Source organism: Girardinichthys multiradiatus, chromosome 19, assembly GCF_021462225.1.
Source record: "Girardinichthys multiradiatus isolate DD_20200921_A chromosome 19, DD_fGirMul_XY1, whole genome shotgun sequence".
In the NCBI taxonomy this organism is placed as follows: domain Eukaryota; kingdom Metazoa; phylum Chordata; class Actinopteri; order Cyprinodontiformes; family Goodeidae; genus Girardinichthys; species Girardinichthys multiradiatus.
Window position 1 is genome coordinate 23,157,235 of NC_061811.1, and position 24,928 is coordinate 23,182,162.

Consider the following 24,928-nt stretch of genomic DNA (forward strand, 5'->3'; position numbering starts at 1 on the left):
ATACACTAAATAGCCAAAAGTATTGTCAAGCCACCAAACCAATAATTCTGGTGTTCAAATCACTTTCATGGCTGCAGGTGTATAAAGTTTGGTAAGGAGAAACTTGTCTGGCCTCTACAAAGTCCTGACCTCAACCTTCTTGAACACCTTTGGGATGAATTACAACAGAGGCTGCAGTTCTGATTTTCTCATCTAACTATGAACACACTCCTAAACCTTGTGGAAAATGTTTACACAATAGTTGAAGTTGCTGTTGCTGGCAATGGTTGGTCCATCAACAAATTGGACCTTATAGATTAAGAATGCAGCGTCACCAAAGTTGTTGACAAATACTTTTGGCAATACAGTGTATTTGGCTCATATGATGCTTTAAACATCCACAAAACATTATGAGGTGAATGAGAAATAAAACTGAAAAGGTCTTAGCTGAATATGTTGAATTTTTTACCAACTAAAATCTTTGTATTTAAAGAATAACATTTGCTTTTATATGCCAACAAAAAGCCAATGTGAAATATACTTCTCTACATCCATCTGACTCAGAACATAGGCTATACTAGGGTTGTCAATATAATTGATATTGCGATATAATTGAAACTGAAAAATGAAAGATACTTATTTGAATTAAAATCAATATAAACTGACCCACTCTCATTTCCCCAGATTGTGGCACTTTTTCCAGCAGCCACTGCACAGTCAGAGGCACACGCAAACAAAGCCATTGTTAGGAGGAACGTTCCCTACAATGCTAAACGATGCCACATGCTAACTATGCTATCGTACATGCTAAGGCTACGCACTGATGTTTAAGAGCAACTTAAAAACGTCAGTAAATCTTGGCTGCTACATAGTGAAGCATCAAAACACACCTGTGTGCCCCCTCCATTAATCCTCTGTTTGGCTGTAAAAGCAGTGGACGATAACGTGGCAAATAATAGTCTACAATTTTTTTGGCTTTTCCCTTTCAGGGGTCGCCACAACAAGTTATCGGTCTCCATCTAACCGTATCTTCTGCATCTTCTTCTCACACACCAATTACCTTCATGCAGTCTTTTACTCCATCCATAAATCTCATCTATGGTCTGTCTCTAGGCATCCTGCCTGGGAGTTCCAGCCTCAGCATCCTTCTACCGATGTACTTACAATCGCTTCCTCTTTACAATCTCAGTCTGGCCTCTCTGGCTTTATCCCCAACACATCTAACGTAAGCTGGGAGCTGAGGGAAGTGACACTTCCCTGTTTAGCAGAAGCCTTTTATTGAAATTATACATTTCAATAAACGGCTGAATTGCCCCCTATTTATTCATTTTGCCCTAATTTTGTCATAATATTTTGTCATACCATGTGCCTTTGAAAAAATGTTGCCCCGCTTAAAAACGGTCTTGAGTTTGTTTTACGTGTTGGTATCGAGGTTGAAATTTTAGTTTAGTATTAACCCTAGGCTTTACTAATTTCCTAATTACACAGTGAAATGTATTTAATCTTTTCAGATGGACAACATTAGGGTTTATTAGTGTGTTATATTGGGGTTGCATTAGATTAAATGGTAAAATTAATCTAAAAATAAAGTCCTAGAAAGAATTAAATGTGTTTTTTGGCAGGATCTTACTGCATACTAAACGTAGACTTATATCTCAATAACTTTGTGATGCATTCAGCACAAAGCAAGGAAACAACAACTTTGTGGTGACAATTATAGCAAATATTGGAATCATAATTAAACCATGTAAAATTGGGTCCAATTTTTACAATTTATACTGATAAAAACTTTCAGCTTGAGCTGCTTATATATGAAGAACATTATTGTGTTTAATGTTCATACTCATTGGCCACATTAGTAGGTACTTGCAACGTACGTACTTGCAATGTACGTGCAACATGATTTCTGGACTGTGGGTGGAAGCCAGAGTACCCGGAGTGAACCCACGCATGCACAGGGAGAACATGGAAACTACATTAAGAAAGATCCCAGGTTGCGATTTGAACCCAGGACCTTTTAGCTATCAAGGCAACAGAGGATAAAAATATCCGGTTAAAGTCAGAAGAGAATTCAAGATGAGCCAAAAGTATCTAGAAGCTGATGGGGTACAGCAGCAGAAGACCACACCAGGTGCCAACACACCAGCTTTGATATTCAAATGGTACTGACAGTTGGGTGTAAACCATATGAAAGCATAGGTCATTCCTGCCTTGTGACAACATTTCAGGCTGGCGGTGGTGAAATGGTGCATGGGGGGATATTTTCTAGGTACACCTTTGGCTCCTTAAACAGCCTACTGACACTATGGGACACCATGTTACAAAGCTCAAAACATCTCAAACCGATTTCTTCCGCAGAACAATAGGTTCACTGTACTTCAATGGCTGCACAGTCACCAGATCTCAACTCAGAGCACCTTTTGGGTGTGGTGGAACAGGAGAATCACTTCATGGATGTATAGCTGACAGAACTGCAGCAACTGCATGATACCAACACATCAATATGGAACAAAATCTCTTAGGAATATTTCTTTCATTCTGTTGAATTTACTCCATGAAGAATGAAGACAGATCTGAAGATGAAAAATGGTCATATTTGGTTGTAGCAAGGAGTACTTAATAAAGTGGTTGGTGAGTCCATCTGGCCTTAAGTCCAGAAGATACTGGTTTAAGCTAAATTTTAGGGTAATGTAGACTGCAATCCATTTTAGAGGTCAGAGTATTGTAATTCATGTGTTGGAGTGATCACTACAAAAGGTCTGCATGTGTCTTAGCCTCTTTTTTGGCATCCTTTTGATAAATGCTGCTGACTTCTTGCTGGAATAAAACCCAGAAGGTCAATGTAGAGGAAAAAAGGGGGAAGAGACGGCAAGACAGAGAAACCGAGGGTGAAAAAAGTGTCTCTCTGCAACTGTGACGGCATTCATTCTGAAAGCTGACAAAAAAAATGCACGTTCATCTTAAAAAAGTTCCATAGCAAAACAGGAATTCATGGAATAGACATGCTCACACCTCATTTTACTCGAGGCTCTCCTCTCCATCTCACAGTGTCACAGGCAACACAGAGACAGGGGGAGGAGGATATGTTGCTGCCTTTCCCGCTCCTCGTTCATACACACAGCGGCCATGTCAAAGCAGCTCTTACGCTCAGCGGTAAATGACAAATTTGGATAATGCGCACAAACAATCCGACTAAAATAAACAGCAGACACGGAAGCTTAACCTGGGCTAAATCCTGAGGCTGCAAAAGCCTTGCGAGTGACGATTACACCCCAGACGCCTTAAACAATGCGCCAAAACGCACACCCTTAAAAGCATGAAATCCTTGAAGCATCAGAGCCGACTTGTCATTTGCCATTAATATTCCACTTTGCTTGTGCTTTGGGGCCCGGCATTGCACTTCTGTGTGCCCTAAAACAAACACTCGCAAAGCCTTTAAGGAGCCACCACTGTGTATCACTATTTTTCTAGCTGAGGAATATTCTACAGGAGGATGTCATAACAAAGAAAACAATAAGAGGTCACATTCCTGCACTGCATGGGGCATCATTTATTATGTATAGGCGAAAGGCTATGTCACCTTTCTGCCTTACTCAGGAAAACTGGGTGACAAATACTTAAAAACAAATCAATAAATAAATAATTTCACCATAGAAAGTCACCTGATCTGCATTTATAAAAACTAATACAAAGTTAGCAGTGATATAACTACTGTAGCAATCATTAGATTGTCTTTAAGGGCAAGAAACATTACTGAGGTGTTTATTTTTCAACTCATCTCTTTGTTGAATCCATCCTGACAGAGACCTGGGGTAAAGGGAGGTGGAGCACAGGTCTCTGAGGTGTCATTTTGTCACCCTAGAAGCGCCAGGACCTATCTTCAGGAGCAGCCTGTGATGTCCAGCCAAATTGCATCATCAAAAGCAATGACCTGTGGGCACCCACTCTCAGGTGACATCCTGTATCTACTTTAGCTTAGTGATGTGCCAGCTGCAGAAGCTGTTAATACTCCTATCATTCTATTCTATGACTTACGTCTACACAAGATGACAGAGATGCTCACTATGAAAAGCCTCGCAAAAGTATTCATACTCGTTGAGCTTTATCACGTAACAGCTACAAACTTTGATGCACTTTCTACGAATTTTATGTCATAGAACAACACAAAAGTAGTGCATAATAGTGATGTGCAAGATAATTTGTTTTTTGTTATGTGATGTGTATTTGTATTTAGCTTCTTTTACTCTGATAACACAAAATGAAAACCAGTGCAACCAATTGCTTTGAGAAGTCACGTAATTAATAAAAAGGGTCCAGATGTGCGTAATTTAATTTTTAGAGTAAATCCAGCTGTTCTGTGGAGGCCTCAGAGGTTTGTTAGGGATGATTAGTAAACAGACACCATCATGAAAACTAAGGAACACATCAGCCATTTTAGGATAATTCTGTGGAAAAAAATAGAGAAGTGTTAAAAAACCATCATCTGAGCTTTAAACATCTATCATCTAACTGCAGCAAGAATATGGCACAACTGCAAACCTCAGCTCAGTTGAGAAAATCTGTTGTAAGGGCTAAGGTCCACCTTCCAACATAGCACTGACCCCCAAAATACAACCACAGCTACAATAGGATAGTTTGAACCAAAACATATTCATGCCTTAGAACGGCCCACTCAAAGCCCAGACCAAATCCAATGGAGAATCTGTGGCCGCAATATGAGAAAACGTTAAACAGTTCAACAGGTACCCAAGGCACGGTATATCAGACTGGTATCTGCAACTATAAAGACAAAGCACTACATCTTTCTTTTAAAGAATAAACCACAATCAGATACATTTGTTAAGGCTGATCTACAACACACTTCTTTAATATACGCCCATAATTAATCATTCCAATAATCACTGTCAGAAATTTCAACAAATCTGATAGGCATATCCATCTAAAAATGATAGCAATGTACAATATCCTAAATTTAAAAATGAATTTGGTATTTAGCTAAAGCTTCAGTATAAAGTAAGATATCTATTATTTAATGCCAGAGGTGTCTGTGATAGTAAAATGGAAACATAAATAAAACACAGTACAGACCAAAAGTTTGGACACACCTTCTCATTCAAAGAGTTTTCTTTATTTTCATGACTATGAATATTGTATCTTCACACTGAAGGCATCAAAACTATGAATTAACACATGTGGAATTATATACTGAACAAAAAAGTGTGAAACAACTGAAAATATGTCTTATATTCTAGTTTCTTCAAAGTAGCCTCCTTTTGCTTTGATTACTGCTCCACACACTCTTGGCATTCTGTTGATGAGCTTCTAGAGGTAGTCACTTGAAATGGTTTTCACTTCACAGGTGTGCCCTGTCAGGTTTAATAAGTGGGATTTCAAGCCTTATAAATGGGGTTGGGACCATCAGTTGTGTTGTGCAGGAGGTGGATACAGTACACAGCTGATAGTCCTACTGAATAGACTGTTAGAATTTGTATTATGGCAAGAAAAAAGCAGCTAAGTAAAGAAAAACGAGTGACCATCATTACTTTAAGAAATGAAGGTCAGTCAGTCCGAACAATTGGAAAAACTTTGAAAGTGTCCCCAAGTGCAGTCACAAAAACCATCAAGTGCTACAATGAAACTGGCTCACATGAGGACCGCCCCAGGATAGGAAGACCAAGAGTCACCGCTGCTGCGGACGATAAGTTCATCCGAGTCACCACCCTCAGAAATCGCAGGTTAACAGCAGCTCAGATTAGAGAACAGGTCAATGCCACACAGAGTTCTAGCAGCAGACACATCTCTAGAACAACTGTTAAGAGGAGACTGTGTGAATCAGGCCTTCATGGTAAAATAGCTGCTAGGAAACCACTGCTGAGGACAGGGAACAAGCAGAAGAGACTTGTTTGGGCTAAAGAACACAAGGACTGGACATTAGACCAGTGGAAATCTGTGCTTTGGTCTGATGAGTCCAAGTTTGAGATCTTTGGTTCCAACCACCGTGTCTTTGTGCGGTGCAGAAGAGGTGAACGGATGGACTCTACATGCCTGGTTCCCACCATGAAGCATGGAGGAGGAGGTGTGATGGTGTGGGGGTGCTTTGCTGGTGACACTGTTGGGGATTTATTCAAAATTGAAGGCATACTGAACCAGCATGGCTACCACAGAATCTTGCAGTGGTGTGCTATTCCATCCGGTTTGCGTTTAGTTGGACCATCATTTACTTTTCAACAGGACAATGACCCCAAACACACCTCAAGGCTGTGTAAGGGCTATTTGACCAAGAAGGAGAGTGATGGGGTGCTGCGCCAGATGACCTGGCCTCCACAGTCACCAGACCTGAACCCAATCGAGATGGTTTGGGTGAGCAGGACCGCAGAGTGAAGGCAAAAGGGCCAACAAGTGCTAAGCATCTCTGGGAACCATTTCAGATCACTACCTCTTGAAGCTCATCAACAGAATGCCAAGAGTGTGTGGAGCAGTAATCAAAGCAAAAGGTGGCTACTTTGAAGAACCTAGAATATAAGACATATTTTCAGTTGTTTCACACTTTTTTGTTCAGTATATAATTCCACATGTGTTAATTCATAGTTTTGATGCCTTCAGTGTGAAGCTACAATATTAATAGTCATGAAAATAAAGAAAACTCTTTGAATGAGAAGGTGTGTCCAAACGTTTGGTCTGTACTGTATTTCTATTCATTTATTAGATAGCGTGTCAGAAAGCAGATTAGTGATGCTGTACAAACCATCAGATGATTATTCACAATCATGATTTCCTCAGTAATCATAGTTGTGCTTCCATTATGTTCATGAAAAGTATAACAAAGAACCCTCGAGGACAGGTCCGAGTTAAGATCAATAAAGTATGTTCTTTAGGAGCATGGCAATTTTCTGCTGCAATTACATAAGACTATAAATTCACAATTACATCAGGGTGTAACTTTCAAAATTGTTCAAACAAAACACCAAGATAAAACATTACTCGTGCATGTGCAGTCAAGCCTCAGCAAATTTCAAAGTGGCCATGTATTGCAGCAAACCAAAAAGTCTTAACCCCCCATTTCATATGGGAGAGAAATGAGGCATGCGGACCATTATTTTGCTATAAATCATGTTTTGTGGATGGCTGACAGCTTTTTATCAGATCTAACCTTTTCAAGCTTCTATTATGAGAGCTAACATTTTCAACTCAGACACATTTGTGCTTCATGAATTGCATAGCTGATTTATGTCGCTACGGATTGTGAGGGTGTGGCCTGGCACCTAAACGTATCTTGATGAGATCAAATTTTTGATGTAAATCGCAGTTTTATATAGTATGAATTTTTAAGGGATGCAGAATAAATCAAATCACCATCATCTCATCTCATCTGTGCGAAACCACAATTAAAACGATCTGCTAGGATGGAACATCATATTTTCATGCTCTGGATCCAGGGTCACTGGATCAGATGCAGGGTCACTGTCGTTTATGCTCACACATGATGCAGATTTCAGTGACTGAGGGCTCAAGAAAGAGAAAGATGAAAAAGGTTTAATTATAAATAATATGGTCATCTCAGTTTTCAACAACAAGAACTGCGATACAGTTTGCACTGCATTTTGCTCACTACACAGGCCACAACAGATTACATGTGTTTTACTCATACTGTGAACTGCAATGCAATGGCATTTATTTTGTATACCACAATACAGCTTGTACTGGATGAAGTGCATAGCAGCTCAGTTCGGACTGCTTTTTGAGTGCTTCAGTGCAGTTCTCATTGAATTTTGCACACAGTTTTTCATGCCTCAGTGCGCACTACAATACAGCATGCAAAGCATCGTGCAACACAGGTTGCTCTTTTTTTTTGCCCAACTCCTGTTTTCTCCAAATTTAGGCACAGCAACTCAGTTCCTTCTGTATTTCGCGACAAAATTCAGACGGCTTTTCTCACATTGCAAGACAAACACTGCAGTTGTGTACCACAATACTGTTTGTGCTGCATCTCGACAATGATAGAAACTATTATTTCAAGCAACAAAATTAACAAGGATTGCTCCAGTCTATTGATTAAAATATGTAATTATGAAATCCCAAAAACAAAATATCATGACCATAACAGTAGCTCATATGAGCAAATAATTAGGAGGTAACAATTATATTTATGCACTCTTCATTTTGTACACAAACAGCCACGATGATGGGTAGAGCGCAGAAGCTTCTCTAGCACGGGTTGCTGTCTTGTGAAAACTAAGTTCACCATAATCAAGATGGCACAGTTAGGGTGACAACACACAGGAGTGCATATTTCATTACATGCTGTGTTTAACCTTACACACTTCTTCTAAAACACACCAGAGGCTCATTATGTGTTTAATATTCACAAGCAGGTGAATAATTTTTATGCAACTCTGATAGTTGGGCGAGATGGATCACTCAATTATCTGAACATCCGTCAGAGCAGAGGGCTCTCCGGCTCTGGAATGCCACAGCTAAAGATTGATGGCTGGAAGATACCAATAGCTGCCGCTTCACCATCTCATCCAGGCACTGGGCCTGAACGCAGCATCTGAGTCTGCACGAGGCTGTTTTTCTCTCAATTTTTCCATCCTCTTTCTGTATTCTTGGGAGCATTGTAGGTGAAGCGTCATTACCCCTCACTCCAGCGAAGAAGGGTTCATTATGGGGTTAGTGTGTTGGCAAGACTATTGTTTGGATGATAAATGCAGTTGTTGGGGGCTTTGGAGGGAAAATCAGTTATGTTTTTTTTTTTCTTCAAGTCTACAAAAACATGTCCTGACTATACTTTGCTTGAGGGCAACTGAAGAACAATTAACACAGGCAATGGGTGAAGCGGCTCAGTTAAAGCAAAGAGGGAATTTATGAAAAATAAGCAAATCACTGGAAATGTCAATCAGGAGCAATGAGGTAATTACAAAGAGTGGCGCGCCATTCCAAGGGCAATAACAAAGAAAAGCAGTTTAGAGTCAAGGGCTAAAATCAGACCTTGAAGAATGAAGGAATGGACAAATAAACCACAGGTCTCTCCTTCAAAATTTTTCTCACAAATTAAAACCAAATAAGAGGTGACGGTAGAAACAGTGAATTCATTCAATCCCTTCTGGGGAACAAGACTGGACTTATTTGGTCAGTTGCTTAATAGGCTTGGACAAGACAATGCCAGGCAATATGAACCCAAGGTACCCTAAGGCAAATATTTAGGGTTACAGACATAGATTTGAATGACAGAAACCTAAAGTTCCTGTCTTCATTGGCATAGGCTGGAAAGCCTTTTTGAAATTACCACCTATTATTTAAAAAGTAGTTTCTTTGAAGTTGAATTTACAGTATTTTTAGTTTCTACAATCATTGAAAGCACAAGTTTTCTATTTAGATATATATTCCCAGTTGGAAACAAACAGAAAAAGACAATGGAAATAAAAATAAGCTCATCATTAATTATGACCTTGAGCTGAATGACAGTTGGTGAAACCTTTTACCCTATAACAAAATCATTTTTGCTAAACATCTTTAGGATTATGTATTAGGCTGCTGGTCATTTCGCCTCTTCGTGACAATATTGCGACAGCAACCGCTAGTCTGCACTATTTTCTTGAAGCGAAGAGGATCAGAGCTGGGAAACTGACGAAGGACAGGTGGGTGGGTTCCACCAAGCACAGACAGTTGTGATTAGAGGACTTCTCTGCAAACTGCTTCAAACAAGAAACCTCTGAATTTGTATTTCAGCTGCATAATTTACTATTTGAAATATTTTATTAATGTTTCCTTTCCATAAATGTCGTTGGATTTCTCATAAAATTTGATGTCACAGGCACTTTAATACAAACTAAATCCTAGGGCTTAACAGCAGACTTTGACTATTGACTGCTCTAGTTTTAAGCACATTTGAAAGTCCTTAAACAGTTTCTCCTTCAGTATTTTTTCCCTTAATCCATCCAGAAATGTGATCCTAACGTGGAACTACACAAGAGCCAAAAACATAAAAAGACAGCTCGTCTCTGCTCGGTTTTTGGACACATCGCCGAGGAATGGCCCCTCCTGGCACTCTACCACCATGTCACTGAATGTCAGATGGCCATCACAGCTGATTGGGATCAGTGCTGGAGTGAAGAACTGGGACCTAGTGCCAAGCAAGGCACGCATATGAACCCCCACTCCTACGAGTCTGTTTGCTATTACACAAGTTTCTCATTATATCCATTTGGAAGACATTTTGTAAACAACTGACAGTGATATTAAATAAATATTTTATTTTCTAAACTAAGATATTTTTACTGGCATTTAAAATGAACAGACTGACAAATCTGACTTTTACCTCTGTTGTAATTTTATACAATCAACCCAAATAAATAGTTTTGATGGTTTCTACACTTGTTTTAAACAGAACGTTTTCACAGTAGAAAAAGTATATAACAAATTTAGTTTTTTAAGTAGCAATGACCTAACCATTCCAGCAATTCATTCAGAAATTTGAGCACGGACAACTCGGTTTCTACAACGGTCAGACCGCAAAGGCTTGTTCCTGTCCAAAAGTTCTCATGACAACAGATGTCATGCATTAATCACCCACTTCCTAGCTTTCCTTCCAGCACAATGTCTATATTCTGCTAAACAATCGAACTCACGGATGGACCATTCAGGCTGCAAAGGGCTCTAATAACAGGAGTTGATGTGGAAGTCGTGCAATGCACAGACGTACCATGTGAAATTGTGTGGTAAAAGCGGCTCATAGCAGGGAGGAAGTGGTGAGGGTTGCTGGACAGAGATATGAGCAGTTTTTTATAATGCTGCAAAATTGATGGTGGTTTGTGGTTTAAAAAAAAAAAAAAGAAGTTGAGCTAAGAAAATAATGGCAGCAAAATAATGCCTTCCATTCAGATAAAACAAAGAGGTGGCTGACCTGTTCCAGTAGCTCCAGAACTGCTCATTGAGGTAGGTACGATGGCTGTGATCATCTCCAAAAGAAGCTTTGCTCTCAATCCAATGTATGATGTGTCCTTCCACAGCTTTTTGAAAAAAAGAAAAAAAAACAGAGCATTTTGTCAAAGAAATGATGGCTGTTAAAAAAATTCAGAAACAGGAAACCATCTATATAAATTCATTACACACAGAGTGCTCAAGCATTTTTTTTTATAAGCATGACTTACACCTAATAAAAACCCCAAATCTGAGTATTGGATAAGAGCAAAGAAAAGATTAAAAATTTTTATTAAAAAAAGAAATTATATAGTATGGCCATATTAGGGCTTACACAAGACTGCTGACATGACAGTTGTTTAGCAGACAGTCTCTGAGACGTTCCACAAGGAGAGTAAGAAACAAAAGCTCACTGCTAAAGAAGCTGGTTGTTCACAGAGTGCTGTATCCAAGCATAAGAATGGAAAGTTGCTATTAAAGCATGTAGCTTATCAGCCACAGGCTAAGCTACATGCCACACCACATCGATGCAGTATCTCATGCAGAAAGACCCCTGATCAAGTTTCAAGTGTCTATATAATAAATGAACATAATTAACTGTAGGCCGGCATATTTTAAACATGATTTCACTGAATTTGGGGTTTTCAACAGATATAAGTCATATACATAATTAAATGCTTGAAATCTATCAAGGTATATAATGAATTATCAGTTTTCACTTTCAGAATGGAATTACTGAAAAGAATAAAATCTTTCATGAGACTAATTCATTGAGATGGGCCTGTATTCGAAACCATGAATGACTTTTGATGCGAACAACAAAAAAACAGAACAAAACATTAATTTAACAAACAAGTTTTTTCTGAATACTAACCAATAGGAACCTCTAGGATGATATCGGGTGTTTTGTCGTAGCCCATAGTTCTCAGCTGGTTTTCATCTATGAGAAATAAAGTGAACAATTTTCATATTTTTATTTAATTTTGAAATACGTTTTCTATCTACTTATTGCATTTGGTTTCTATTGTAAGCACTTTTACAAACCATGTTCATAAACATGTATCTGCCATAACAGTTCTCACCAATTTACTTGTAAAACACTTTAAAAACATTGGGGAAAACTGCAGTACGGGACAAGATGTTCAGTAAACCAACTATCTGGGTATGTCACATGTTTGCAGGCTTTGCACTAAAACATGTCAGGCTTAATTACAAGGTTTCCTTTCAGGTTGTAGTTTCGCTTTACTTTAGAAAATATACTGCAGGACGAGGACGACATTGGCATCGTACCCTCTGTAAGCCTGACCACTGATTGTGCAGGCTGCAGCCATTGTCCTTGACTTCTGGCCATTATCCCCACAACACCTGATTTCTCCATTAAATCTCGGGCTGACCAGGTCATTCGGTTCCAAGGGCCTTGCCTCTTTGTCTCCAGCCAAGCTCAACTAATGGGGCATGGAAGGGAATTGAGGGGAGATGGAGGGTGGCGGCAAGGAGGTAGCATCATCAGCCAAGGGTGAAGAAAGAGAGCTGAGAGAGGTCAGAAAGGGCTGCCAGAGGCCTGTGGTACAGAGAGGCACCCTGAATGTAGAGATGCAGTTGTAAACGTATGTGTGTGTGTGTGTGTCACAGGATTGGAACTTCCACTCACACACGCTGAGCTGTTAATATTCTCACGTGTATATGATCGCCTTTTTACATCAGCTTTGATTAAAATTAATGGCCCATCCCTGCTGTTGGGTAGCTTATTTCCAATCCATTTATCAGATGGGGTGAGGCCGCTTCAGTGGCCCCTGTGCCCCTCGAACTCAGTTTTAGAACAGTGTTCTGTGCAGCCCTGGAGAAAGGTCAGCTTTCCATGTCCGAATAAATGATATGGTCTCAATGATGGAAGGAATGACTTTTATCTTTCATCATTTATCTGACCTTGGAGTGATGGCACGAAGAGAAAGATGAAAATTCCACTCTACATTTTTTCAACTGAACTTACTACCCATATGATGTAGTAAGAGTAGGGCAATTGGATCAGAAAAGTTTGACAGTGGGACAAAAAAATATAATCATGCACCAATCAGAAATTTGTGGTCTATATCTGATCTCCAGTTTTAATTAAACTTTGACCTGGTGATTTGAAAACAATCATTTCAAATCATATGTGTTCCTGGAAGAAATTTTCTTAACTGAAAGTTTCATTAAACATACCAACAACAAATTTGGGATCAAATAAAAACAGAAAAAAATGAACATCGTTTCTGCAGCTGTTAAAGAAAATGAAAATGAGGAGCTACAGCTTATTTACTTGTGGACAAACCATTGAACCAGAGTAGTGAACCATAGGCTCTCTAAATATCTGTCTTAAATGTATACATCAGCAGCCATCTAATATGCATAAGTAACTGGAAAAAGAAAAAACAAAATCAAGAAAATGTTGTGTTTGTAACAAATTATTTTAAAAGCCCAACTCAATACAACAACTGCATAACTAAATTTAAAAAAAATGATGAGAAGTTGGAAAAATTGCTCACCAAGAAAAGAAAGGTTTCTTTCCATCAGCTTGTCACGGAGCAGCACCTCATGCTCTTGGCCAACAGCGCTGAGAACAGTGTCAAGGATTTCAACATACAGCCATAGAAGCATTAGATGTCTACCTAAATAAAACAAATGCTTTACCAAAAAGTAGACTTGGCAATAGAAATAATTATTCACTAAAATGCTAAAGCATTGTTTTACACCTGTGCACAAGCAGAACAATTAAAAGTAGAGCTCTATATTCCATCATGCAGCTTTTAAAAAGGTAGCATGTAAAATGACACCCAAACAAAACCGCTTGAAGATCACAGATAAATCAGAGGTTGATGACCTGAACGACTGCTTTTTGGGAACATTCTTTAGTTAATCACAGTGACAATGGAGAATAAAAGGTTGACTGAATGAAAGCTATGCTAGCATTGTTTCACAGCATCAAGGTCTGTGGCTAGCTCTATGTTCAATATTGCTGTGAAAAGTAGCTTCTGGCTTTCAGACTTCTGTATTTGATTCTTTCCTCAACAAAATCAGAATTTCAGACAAAGCTAACCTGAGTGGACTCAAAAAGCAGTTTTCAAATGATGATTTGATTCATTAAAAAAAACCAAAAAACAACAATCCAGCATGTCTTCCGCCTCTCTTCACCGGATTTCAAGACTGTCTAATCTGAAATAACAGACACTAGTGCCACCAAAAAAAAACCTAACTGGTTGGGCCACTCTTGCTGCCAACAAGTGCCATCAAGCATTTGCGATAACTGGCAATCAGTGTTTTACATCTCCGTGGATAAAAGTGCAAGCATGGTCCACTCTTCTTGGAGGGCCATAATGGATATACACCATAAACACCATATATGGTGGTGATAGTTTGTTTGATTTTTTTATTAAAGGGTGGGACAACCAACCAATTAGGTTCAAGGCACAATTGCTTTTTCACATTGGGCCAGGTTGGTTCCAATAGATTATTTCCTCAGTGAATAAATCACGTGAAAATGATTTTTGTATCTATTCAGGCTATCCTTTTTGAAATTAGTTTGATGAATTGAAACGTTGAAAGTGTGACCAAAAAAGAAAAAAAAAATCAAATTTGTGTAAAAGGACCTTTGGCAGCCCTGTAATTTAGTTGAACCAGCATCACCAAAATTTAAACATAACCAGTACAAAGAAGAAAAAAAAGCTTAACTTTACCCCAACTGCCTGTTATATTCTAACAGCCTCTTAATAATCCAGGCCGAGTCAAAGCCATAATGACTGATATAGGAGACTTTTTAGAACATTTGCCCTGCTGATTATTATCAAAAACATTTGTTTTAAACACGAGTTGAAAGGAAAAGAGCAACAAAGATACAAACATCTATCTCATAAGCATTTTATTAAATTACACCATCTTTATGAAAGCACAAGCTTCAGTTGTTGACAACTTTAGTTTATAACTTTAAGTAGGTGCCAAACTGTGATTATTGTGTATTTATTTGTATTATGTCAAAAGGAATTTTATTTGTTATTTCAACTTAACCATGAGAAAAAGCAAGGACAAAGCATTGAGGCAAAGTATAGAATGTATGTCTACACCTAGCAGCTATTAAAGCTGTAAAGATTTTTTTTTAAAAGGTGCACAAAAAGCATCAACCCTGCTCATGTTTTTTGTTGTCCTGGTTGGAAGTGGCTTTCAGGTAAATTAAATAGGTTTTATTAAGAAAAATCCAAAGTGCTTTCCTTTAATGCACAGGACAAAACTAATGCTATTTCTGAGAAAATCTAGAGGGTATTGATCAATGTATGTGCTCTGCTCATTCCTACTACAGCTGCTACTTTGAAAAATGCATTTCTAAATAAATGCCATTTTGAATTAAAATGAGCGATGATTGCGGCGAGACAGCAGAATCTTACATTTAGCCTTGTATGAATAGATTATTATTTGGTAGGACAAAGACATTTTCTAATAGGATTACAATTTAATGGCAAAAAAATTTTATGCACACATGCATAAAAGAGTTCTTCCTTTCGTGTGTATATAGAGTTCTTTGAAAGCATACAACTGTGGGGCGTTGATTATGAACTATGTGGCGGAGTAACAGATTTTCAGCTCACAATGAGAAGACTACCACAGAATGGTAAAAAGTGGGGGAGGAAGAGGAGGAGGGAGGCACGGGACAGGCTTGACTGGCCGTGAACAGAACAGCCCAGCCCCACCGCACTCAAGAAAGCCTGGAGAGAGACAAAAACACATGCATACACATTTACAATCATTCAAATAAGTCTCCACCCCCCAGGAAATATTTGGTGTGCTACCCAGCTGGTTCCCCCCAAAAAATCTGGACTCCCATTCTGCCTTGTGCTAGGGGCAAAGTCAATGTCCTGCTAGTTGGCACAAATGTTTAGAGTTTGCAAAGGACAGCAAAGGAAAGCAAAAGAACATTTAGAATTTACATCTTTAAAGTATATTTAGCATTCTTTTCCACAATGGTTTTAATTGTTTTTGCATCGTAGAACATTGAGTCTCATCTCCTGAATTCACACGGAGAGGCATTTAGATCAGCCCATCCGCTCCTCTTACTCTTCCCTCCATTGCCTTCGAGCCCCAGGATCGGTGAGAGTGGGATGGCAGACGGGATGAAACACTTCACTCTGTGAAGCAGAACTTTTATGTCAGGTGAAGCCAGACACATCTCATACCCCTTCAATAGCTCCTCGTCAATTTCAGGCTTAAAATTTTATGGGATAGGATACTGTTTGATGCAGTCTACCAGCGGTCCATAACAGCAGTCATTTATTGTGCACTGAAAAAGAGGGGGAAGAAATATTATGGCAGGGCAAAAAAAAAAAACCAAAAAAAAAAAAAAAAGCAAGCTGGTATAAGGGAAGTAAAAAAACCCACACAGTGCTGAGAAGAGGGGGAAAAAATAAGAGTAGATGCTGGCAGATTGGCAGACTTGACCATTGGTTGTCACGTGACTTCATCAGCAGACACCAGCAACTGATGGAGTGTGTCAGGCAGGTGAAGGAGTAACATTTAAAACCTCCTTGTTTATGAGCATAGGCTTGGTTAAATAATGGGCAACAAACTCCGTTATATGTATTAGAAACAAATATCTGTATTCCTTACTGGAAAAATGAGTTAAGCAACATATTAAGATTTAATTGGTGAAGTGTAAAGTCCTTACTTGGTAGATATGATTTGCCAGTATTTGGTCTGGAATTATTGATGGCTCCTTCAGCATGCTGTTGAGGACGGTTTTGGAAGCTGAAATCAAGGTATAGAGGAAAATTAGGGCACTGGTCTGATCACTGTGAAAAAGGCCACTAGTGCCATAAAAAATCTAAAAAAAAAACAAACACAAATCTAGGATGTCCCACCATTTTTAGTCCATACATGCATAAACCAGCCACATGTACTTTGATGCGCTTTTTTGATTTGCCATAAATGATGATTATATTTGAAATCCTCCATTTTGTGTTGAAATAACCCATAGATTTTTATCTTATGCATAGTCTTTCAGAAAAGTAAAACAACAGAATCTGTCCAAACTGGTGATCAGGTCAGACCTCAAAGAAAACCAGAAAACTGTATCGGACAAGAAAAATACTGATCGGTGCTTTATCTTTATCCTATACATTGTAATACAAAATACATGAAATGCAGTTGTTTAACCAACAAAATGAAAAAAAAATCTTTCACTGTTGTCTTAAATAGAGAAAAGAAAAAGTCTGTGTGACATCACAATGTGCAAATATAGACAGAAAAAGCTGCCTGAACACAGTTTATACAGTTGGTGTCGTATATCTCGCCTTGTCTATTAGAGAGCGCATGCAGATTTTCTGTAGATAAATGTTTCAGTCCACAGCACAGCCGCTTCATGTAGTTTATCTTTGTTATGAACGCAGAGTATTCTGCATCTCTCATCCCATTCTTGCTCAACTAACATAAATCAGGAAAAGAGAGCGTACTGGATTGACTCGGTGTTACTGCAACAGCTAAAAATTCCTTAAATCACTTCTTAAAAAGATTTGGATTAAATGGATTGTATCATTGTGTGACGAAACGGCAGAGACGAGCCATTTCGGTGATATATCTGCGCGGGAATCTGACAGACGTGCGGCATCACAGACAATGCAATGGGATGTTTCTATTCACATTTCAGGCATGGATGGTGCCTGAACCAATACATTAGAGATTCTCAGGATCCTCTGGAGAAGTGATAAAACTATATAAGCACTTAAAATGTGCTGTTGAAGAAAGAGCTAAACATTTATGAATATTAAAGTAAAAAAATAAAATATGCTGGATAAGTAAGAAATGTAAAACAATTTTTGGCATCAGTTTTTAGGAAGACTACAACTGAGCACGTGGCTTGCAAAAACACACATTTTTCGTTAAAGTCTGTTTTGCTATCCAGATGCTGTCACATTCTGACTTTTTGGGAAATTGAGTGTAAGCTATTTTCAAGATCCCTGGAAAAAAAAAGTGACTGCTTCAAGCTCGACACTTTGTACCTATGAGACTTATTTTGAAGCAAGAAAGGAGGTAGTTCTAACACCAAACTAAAGACTTCTATTGAAGCTGGCTGACAGCATTTCGCTACAACAGCACTGAAGAAGCCTCTATCACTTTTAGGTCATTTGTATGGCAGCATTTATGGCAACATACGTATAATGCAAATTATTTCTAAGCAGAGTGACAATACAGGGACTGGTCAAAAGTTACCTGCTAGCAAGGCCAAAGAAGCATCTGCTTCATACCTTCCAGTTGGCACTAAAATAATAAGCTATTCAACAATTTTTTTGAGTCTGGACTGAATTTGATACTCTCTACTTTAAAATATGGAATACTTAACCTGATCAAATACCCTTAATAGTAGTAGTTTTTTATGCAACATTCGTTCAATTTGTGGAAACACAAAAAGATGCTTTTTAAATGCTTTTATGTGCATAATGACAAACTCAGCATAAAAGAAACATAAAATTACGATATGGATTTGTAATGGTATATTTTGTAGCATTTAATGCGATTATAAAAATGTGATAATAAAAGCGTATAAGAAATTCGGTCTTGTTGGCAATAATCACCTTATACAGAATATCACTATCAAATATTGCTCTAAAAACAAATCATACCAGAAAGTACTCCTTCACCACACCAGTTATATTCAAAAGCGCAACTGTTCTGATAAACAATACACAGTAAGTGTGCTGAATCATAATTTATTTTAGCATAGTTTGATCAGGACAGGTAACAATCCTGGATGTACTATCAGCCTGGTGATAATAAACACTATGATAAATTCCCATCCCTAGTATACCGGCATAACCTGGGCTAGAATATTCTACACAGAAAACATTTTCCTTCAAACAGTTTGTAAAACATTTACGTATTTGTGAAAAGAACCTAAAGAAAAAAATATAGATTGTTTTTTTTATTCAAATAATTGCTACAATCTTATCTCGTCCTCATAAACTCAAAATCGTGTATCGCCTTCTCTTGTGAGCTGGATGTATCGTTAGCCCCCGGCACAGAGTGAACAAAGACAGACGTGATGCCTTCTCTGAAATAAAAAGTATGGAGGGTGGAATGAGAACAAAGCCTATTTAGCACATCTCTCTTCTGTTTCTTCTGTGTTTTTGCCTCTACAGTTTCCTTATGTTTTCCTGCCAGATCTTTATCTTTTTTTCTCTTCCTTTAGCAACCTGTTTTCTGTTTCCATCTATTCCAGCCACATGATGCTCCACCAACCCACCCCGTAACCCCACGCTCCCCACTTAGAGCTGCAAGGCACAGGGACAGTGCTTTTTTTCGCTGCTCATTTTTCTCAGAGATTGGTACCTTCACACTCAGATCCATACCACGCTCATGTGCAGTGCAGGCAGCGGTGAAGAAAGAGGGTTATATTTTCCCCTTGAGTTAGGACACCTCTTGACAAATGATAATGGATAATCAATACAGTGGGAAATATGAGGCAGCAAACTTTATGAAGCTAGGAGACATATTACTCCCCCAACAACACTGGTTTCTCTTAACAAAGTCACTACTCGACTGTGCCTAATAATCTGAAGGAAAATCAAAGGACCTGCAACCACATCAGCAATATTGGCAACTTATTCCACTTTAATGGCATTTTGATAGATTTTTTCCCCCTCTTCCTAATGGTCCTTTTATAGATTTGACGTTACTTCTGCAAAACAGTAGCATGTAATAAACCTCCCTGAAGGCAAACCTTGGCCATTACAGCTCTTGTCTTACTAGCACTCATAATTGGAGGTTGACCACTGCCACGTTTTGCTCTCTCACACATGTCTAGGACCAGACTTCTAGCTCGTGGTATTCATACTTCTTTATAGCTCTTTGGTATTTTTCGTTGATGGACTCTAAGTGATCGGATGCAGTTCTGCTGCTCTTTTTTGAGCGATGGGGTTAAAAATAGCCATTAATAGGTGACCTTGGCGCTGACATTGTGGAATTTCAGCCAAGCATTGACCTGATGAAAATGGAAGGCCAGGCTGCTAATAAATCAGGATGCTTTTAAAATGAGTTTACCCTAATGCTCATTCATCACAGGCTGTAATGCCATTTGCAGGCCGGGGATTCGCTGCTGCGCACAAACACAGCAGTAAATAACAACAGGGCCTTTCGCATCGTTGCAGCCTCCGACATCAGCATACATTTATTAAAGACGCCCCCGCCTTGCACAGCGGCACACCTCTGTGATACCCCGAGCTCCTCTGTACTACCACTACACACACACATTTCTTTTCAAACACGTGCATAAAACATACGCAGGAAAATAAACAAAAAAAGGAACACCAGGCACAGAGAACAAAGCCCTGCAGCACAACTTTACACCTTGTAAACATTCGCCAAATTTACTGTAATTGTCCTATGTTGGTATAAATTCTTACTAAGGCATGGTATCACACCGTCAACATCTGAGCAGGAAAATAACAGAGGAGAACAGAATAATAGATGTGAAACGCTACGTCTCCATTGGGATTTGGTAAGGAAAACAACCAATGTAAACAAATCACAAGGTTGTTGTCATATACAACTCCAAAACAATGCTGTGAGATTTCACTGACTACTTGTATGTAACTTCTATTTTCTGGAAAAAAAAAAGTCATTATCTGAAACTCCCCAGAAAAATGCAAGGAAACCTCATTAAATAGCAACATTTGTTGAGGGAGGACCCTGATAAACAATAACGGATGGCAGTTGTTATTGCCCTCGACACTGATGAGCTCCTCTGGAAGTTTGTTTATTAATTAAAAAACCCACTTCTTTCCACCGGGTAGGGTGGGGGACAGTTACCCATGTGCGTTATATACCACCCCCTCTCCCCTTCTACTCTCCATGCAAAACCCACTGAGCTGTGGAGGGGCGCTCGTTCATCAAACTTCACGGAGCAAGGGGAGAGACAGGTTCTGATAATGTGCTCTGCTAAAGCTGATTTTCCATGATGAATCTCGGAGCATATAAATTGGCTAATATCTGAAAACATTTACAGATACTAGAAGAATTGACTACTTGTGGGACATGATGGATGAGGCTCCCCAACGCTGGCAGACAGCTCCGCAAATCTCTGCGGCTGCCTAAAGCCCTCATTTGATTTTCCAATTTACTCCTTTTAAATTTATCCTCCCGCACTGAACAAAAAAAAAAACTCTGAAGATTGGGAAGTGGAAGAGAGTCGGAGATGCGCAGGAAGGAAAAAAAAGCTTTTTATTTATTTTTTTTTTTAACTGGTGGTGTGTGGGTGTTAGCTGATAATATGAGGTAGTATCTCCTGTGCAGGAGGAACCCAGTCCCTGAAGAGGTTACTGGGGCAGAACTGATCTGCTTCCACCTGATTCTGCTTGATAGCGGTGAGATGAAACTTTACATTTTAGTGTGTGTGTGTGTGTGTGCGCGTGCAGTTGTAGTAATATTAGACCTAGGGAGGCTGTGCAATGGAGAGAGGCTTCCCAGGTCAGGCCATTAGACTGTGGCAAAGACTGACTGGAGCTCCTATACTGAAAAGGAGTAATTAGTATACTTGTCAAGTGAAGTGCCATGGTGCTGCTTACCTCCCTCGCACACACGCACAAGCACACACACGCAGAGTCACATTTGTGCCGACTGCTTCCCATTCTTGCTAATGAAGAGCCCTTGCTCTCGTTATTTGGAAAAGAAAGAAAAAAAAAAAGGCTGCAATTACACAAACACCAGCTCCACACAGCGGAGGGGTGCAAGAAAGAAGAGAAGACTGGTGCACTCGAAGAACAATAACAATCATAGTAAAAGCTAAGAGATTTTTACTGGATAAAACAGGAGTGCAATATTCAGTTCTCAGCACGTTTTTATCAGCAAAACACTGGAGCTATTATGAATTCTGTCAGGGAACCAAAAAAATCATGGCAGACACTAACATTCTCACAGTGTTAACATCAAACACGGGACATTTGTAACGCTGCGTACAAGGCTTCTGTAAAGGAATGTGACAATAAATCTTAAAGGCAGCCAAATCACATAGTTACAAAACATGGAGTAGCAATCTAATCTGGAACTGGGCCTTGGGAAAATGGAAAAGGTCAAATAGCTTGCAAAATTGCCTCCTCAAAAAAAAAAAAAACTTTATGTCTAAATCCAGAGGCACATCAGCTCCTGTCACAAGAGGAACAGAAAGAAAGATGGAAAGATAGCATGAGGGGAAAAAGAAGAGCATGAGCTCCCCCATTGTGTCCACTGGTGACTTCTAAAAGGTTTCTACTAATGCAGAAATGCAGTGGAACTGAAGTGGTTAACGATCTATTTGTGTTGCGCAGGACAAAGTAAGCAGAGACAAGCTAAGTTATAAAAGCAATAATGTTTAAACCATGCTCAATCATTGTTTTGTTTTTTTTCAATAGTATACTTATTACATTTATGTATATATATTATTGAAGTCTTACTACAATATTATCTGGTATTTATTACTATGACAATACAACTGATGCTAAAAGATATTACAATTTAATGCATTCTTTCTGACCATAAATCTATCAATTCACAGTTTAAATAGCAAATGTAACGACACCAACCAGTTTAGGGGTTATCACAGGATGACCGGTTGTTAAAATAATCAGTTAATCATAAACTTTAGAATATAGTCCATCCCTACAAACAAATTTATTCCACTTAGTCAATATTTTTACTTTAAATTGTTCAATTGGATCTAAAAATGTATGTTTTATCAATTAAAACCTTAAACATTATTTTTAGATTTGTTCTGTTTGTTCTTTTTTGTATCAACATAGTAAAAAAATGAAGATTTGTTTTGAATTACTTTGATGATAAAGATGATAAAAATACACCTTATTTTGATCATTTTACAATACAAACAAAATAACAAAATAGCATATAATATAATAAAACTTTATTTGAATAATTTCAACTAATTAATATTAATACATTTTTGTCTATATAACATAATTCAACTGTAGTATTAAAACGGATTTAAAATAGGAATGAAAAAAAAAAAAAACACTAAAACATACCAATTTTAAATGAAAATTGGTGCATTTGGCCCACTTTAAACTATGAATTTGTTCTGCTGTTCATGTTAAACCGTAGAAAAAACCTGTTCAATACTATGAAGATTCCACCCAACACTACTAATTTTATTTCCAGCAACCAGAATTAAATTGTTTCCTAATCCTTACTCCTAATTCTTATTCATCAAATAACTAACATTTTCAATAGCTCTAACAATTCATTCTCTCAATATTTTTGCATAAAACAAAAGGAGGAGTTTTCACGCATTCACTAGGATCATCTCCACTGAGTGCACATGACCTTTCCTAGCCCAGGTGTCCAGTCCATTTTCATGAGCCAAAAACATTATGGATGCTGATATTATATTCAATACAAAATAAATCTGTTTTGAATATATTGATTGATTCGCAAGCGCCACCAGATAGACTCCAATTCTGCTTGACTGATGCTGTTTCCAATACTGGAGCTGCGAGAAGGAGGAGAGGCAGATTGTTGGTGGTGTCATCATGTTGAAGTGTGGTGGCATCTGCAGCTACTAGGAAGGAGGAAAGGGAGGGGGAGCAGCAGCAAGCAAAAACAAAACAAGGACGGTACAGAAAACAATTTAAAACTCTCTATTGATTGCTGGTGATTGTACATATATTCTATAGTCCCAGAGGCCTCATTCCTGTTTCTCTTAAATGCAAGAGAAAAGGGTAAGGGAATAAAAACAACAACGGTGCTAGGCAAAGGCAAGCCACTCACCCAGTTGGGGGTAATGTCCCTTTATATAGAAGTCTATTGATCTTTGCAGTGAGCCTGCTTGCCCTCCCAGCAGACCTCTACTAAAACACAACAAACAAAAACATGTGCAAGCTGGAATATAGTCTGGGGCAGGAGGGAGCATGACAAATATGCCTGCCAATAGCACTGAACCAACCTGTTAGCTAATCGCCAGCAAAGACAATTATCCTTGCATTGTTTCATGGTGGAAACACATTACTGAGGTCTAATATACTCGGAGGGAGATTCGATGGTTTGACCGCAGCATATGAGGGAAGCAATTCATGTGGAAAGGCCGAGTGGGTCAAAGGGAGATTGCAATGAAGCTCAATCAAAACAGAAATCCCCCGCATAGTCAACGAGTTTAAAGAAGGCAACTGTGAGAAGGAAAATATGTACGTTTCAAAATCGTCCATATCCATGTCCCAGGAAGTAATTGCAAAAAGACAGAATATTAAGCAAAAACCCATCAATAAATAACGAATGAAAACCATCTAGCCTTTTTTAATCCTACAAGGATCTGTCTTCACCTGCAGTGCATGGTGATTTTATCAATTAGTCATGTTACAAACTTATACATTGTTTGTTGGGTTTTATATGATAGACAACACATTAGTGTGTACAGTTTTAAAGTGTAAAGTGAAAAATACTTTTATAACATTTTACTAATAAAAATCAAAAAAAGGTGTGGCACGTATTTGTATTCAACCCCCTCAAATCTAAACTCAGCATTTATGTCAACAGCTCCAAGTCTTTTAGGGCACGTTGAATGGTCCAGCACCAGCATACAGCTCGGAACTTTTACATCTGCATGTCCCTAAAGTCATGTGACTAAGGCCTGCTGATGGTACCACGCTCGAGGCTGAAAACTACTCTCACAAGGTCTTCTCAGTAGTTGCCCCAGGACTCTTGATCTCTCCCCTTTAGGTTGAGATCTGTGAACTCTGTTGAGCTTTTTAAACAGCAACAAAAAAACTCATATTTTTACAACTGCTTTTGACTAACTATTTTGATGTATTAATATTTAATGTTTTTAGTTTTCTTCTGTACAGCACTTTGTGACCTATGTCTTAAAAGGTGCTATATAAATAAAATTTTACTTACTTAACCTCTCTAACAGCTTTGCACATCTAGAGAGTGCCCCTTCTTAGCAAAATAGCGTTGGCTCAGTCAGAATGGATAGACAGCATCTGAAAATCACATTCAAGTCTTGCCACAGATTCTCAATTAGATTTAGTTC

At 38.6% G+C, this 24,928-nt stretch overlaps 1 protein-coding gene across 1 annotated transcript in view; it reads right to left on the reverse strand.

Annotated features, from left to right (window-relative positions):
* The window catches only part of cdin1 (CDAN1 interacting nuclease 1), a 79,159-nt gene that overhangs the window by 27,523 nt on the left and 26,708 nt on the right, over window positions 1-24,928 (reverse strand). Inside the window, exons 7-11 of the mRNA XM_047345158.1 lie at window positions 16,589-16,668; window positions 16,155-16,204; window positions 13,425-13,492; window positions 11,774-11,839; window positions 10,883-10,988 (exon numbers count right to left, since the gene is read on the reverse strand). Coding sequence (XP_047201114.1) covers window positions 10,883-10,988; window positions 11,774-11,839; window positions 13,425-13,492; window positions 16,155-16,204; window positions 16,589-16,668 — 370 coding nt within the window. The remainder of the gene's footprint in view (window positions 1-10,882; window positions 10,989-11,773; window positions 11,840-13,424; window positions 13,493-16,154; window positions 16,205-16,588; window positions 16,669-24,928) is intronic.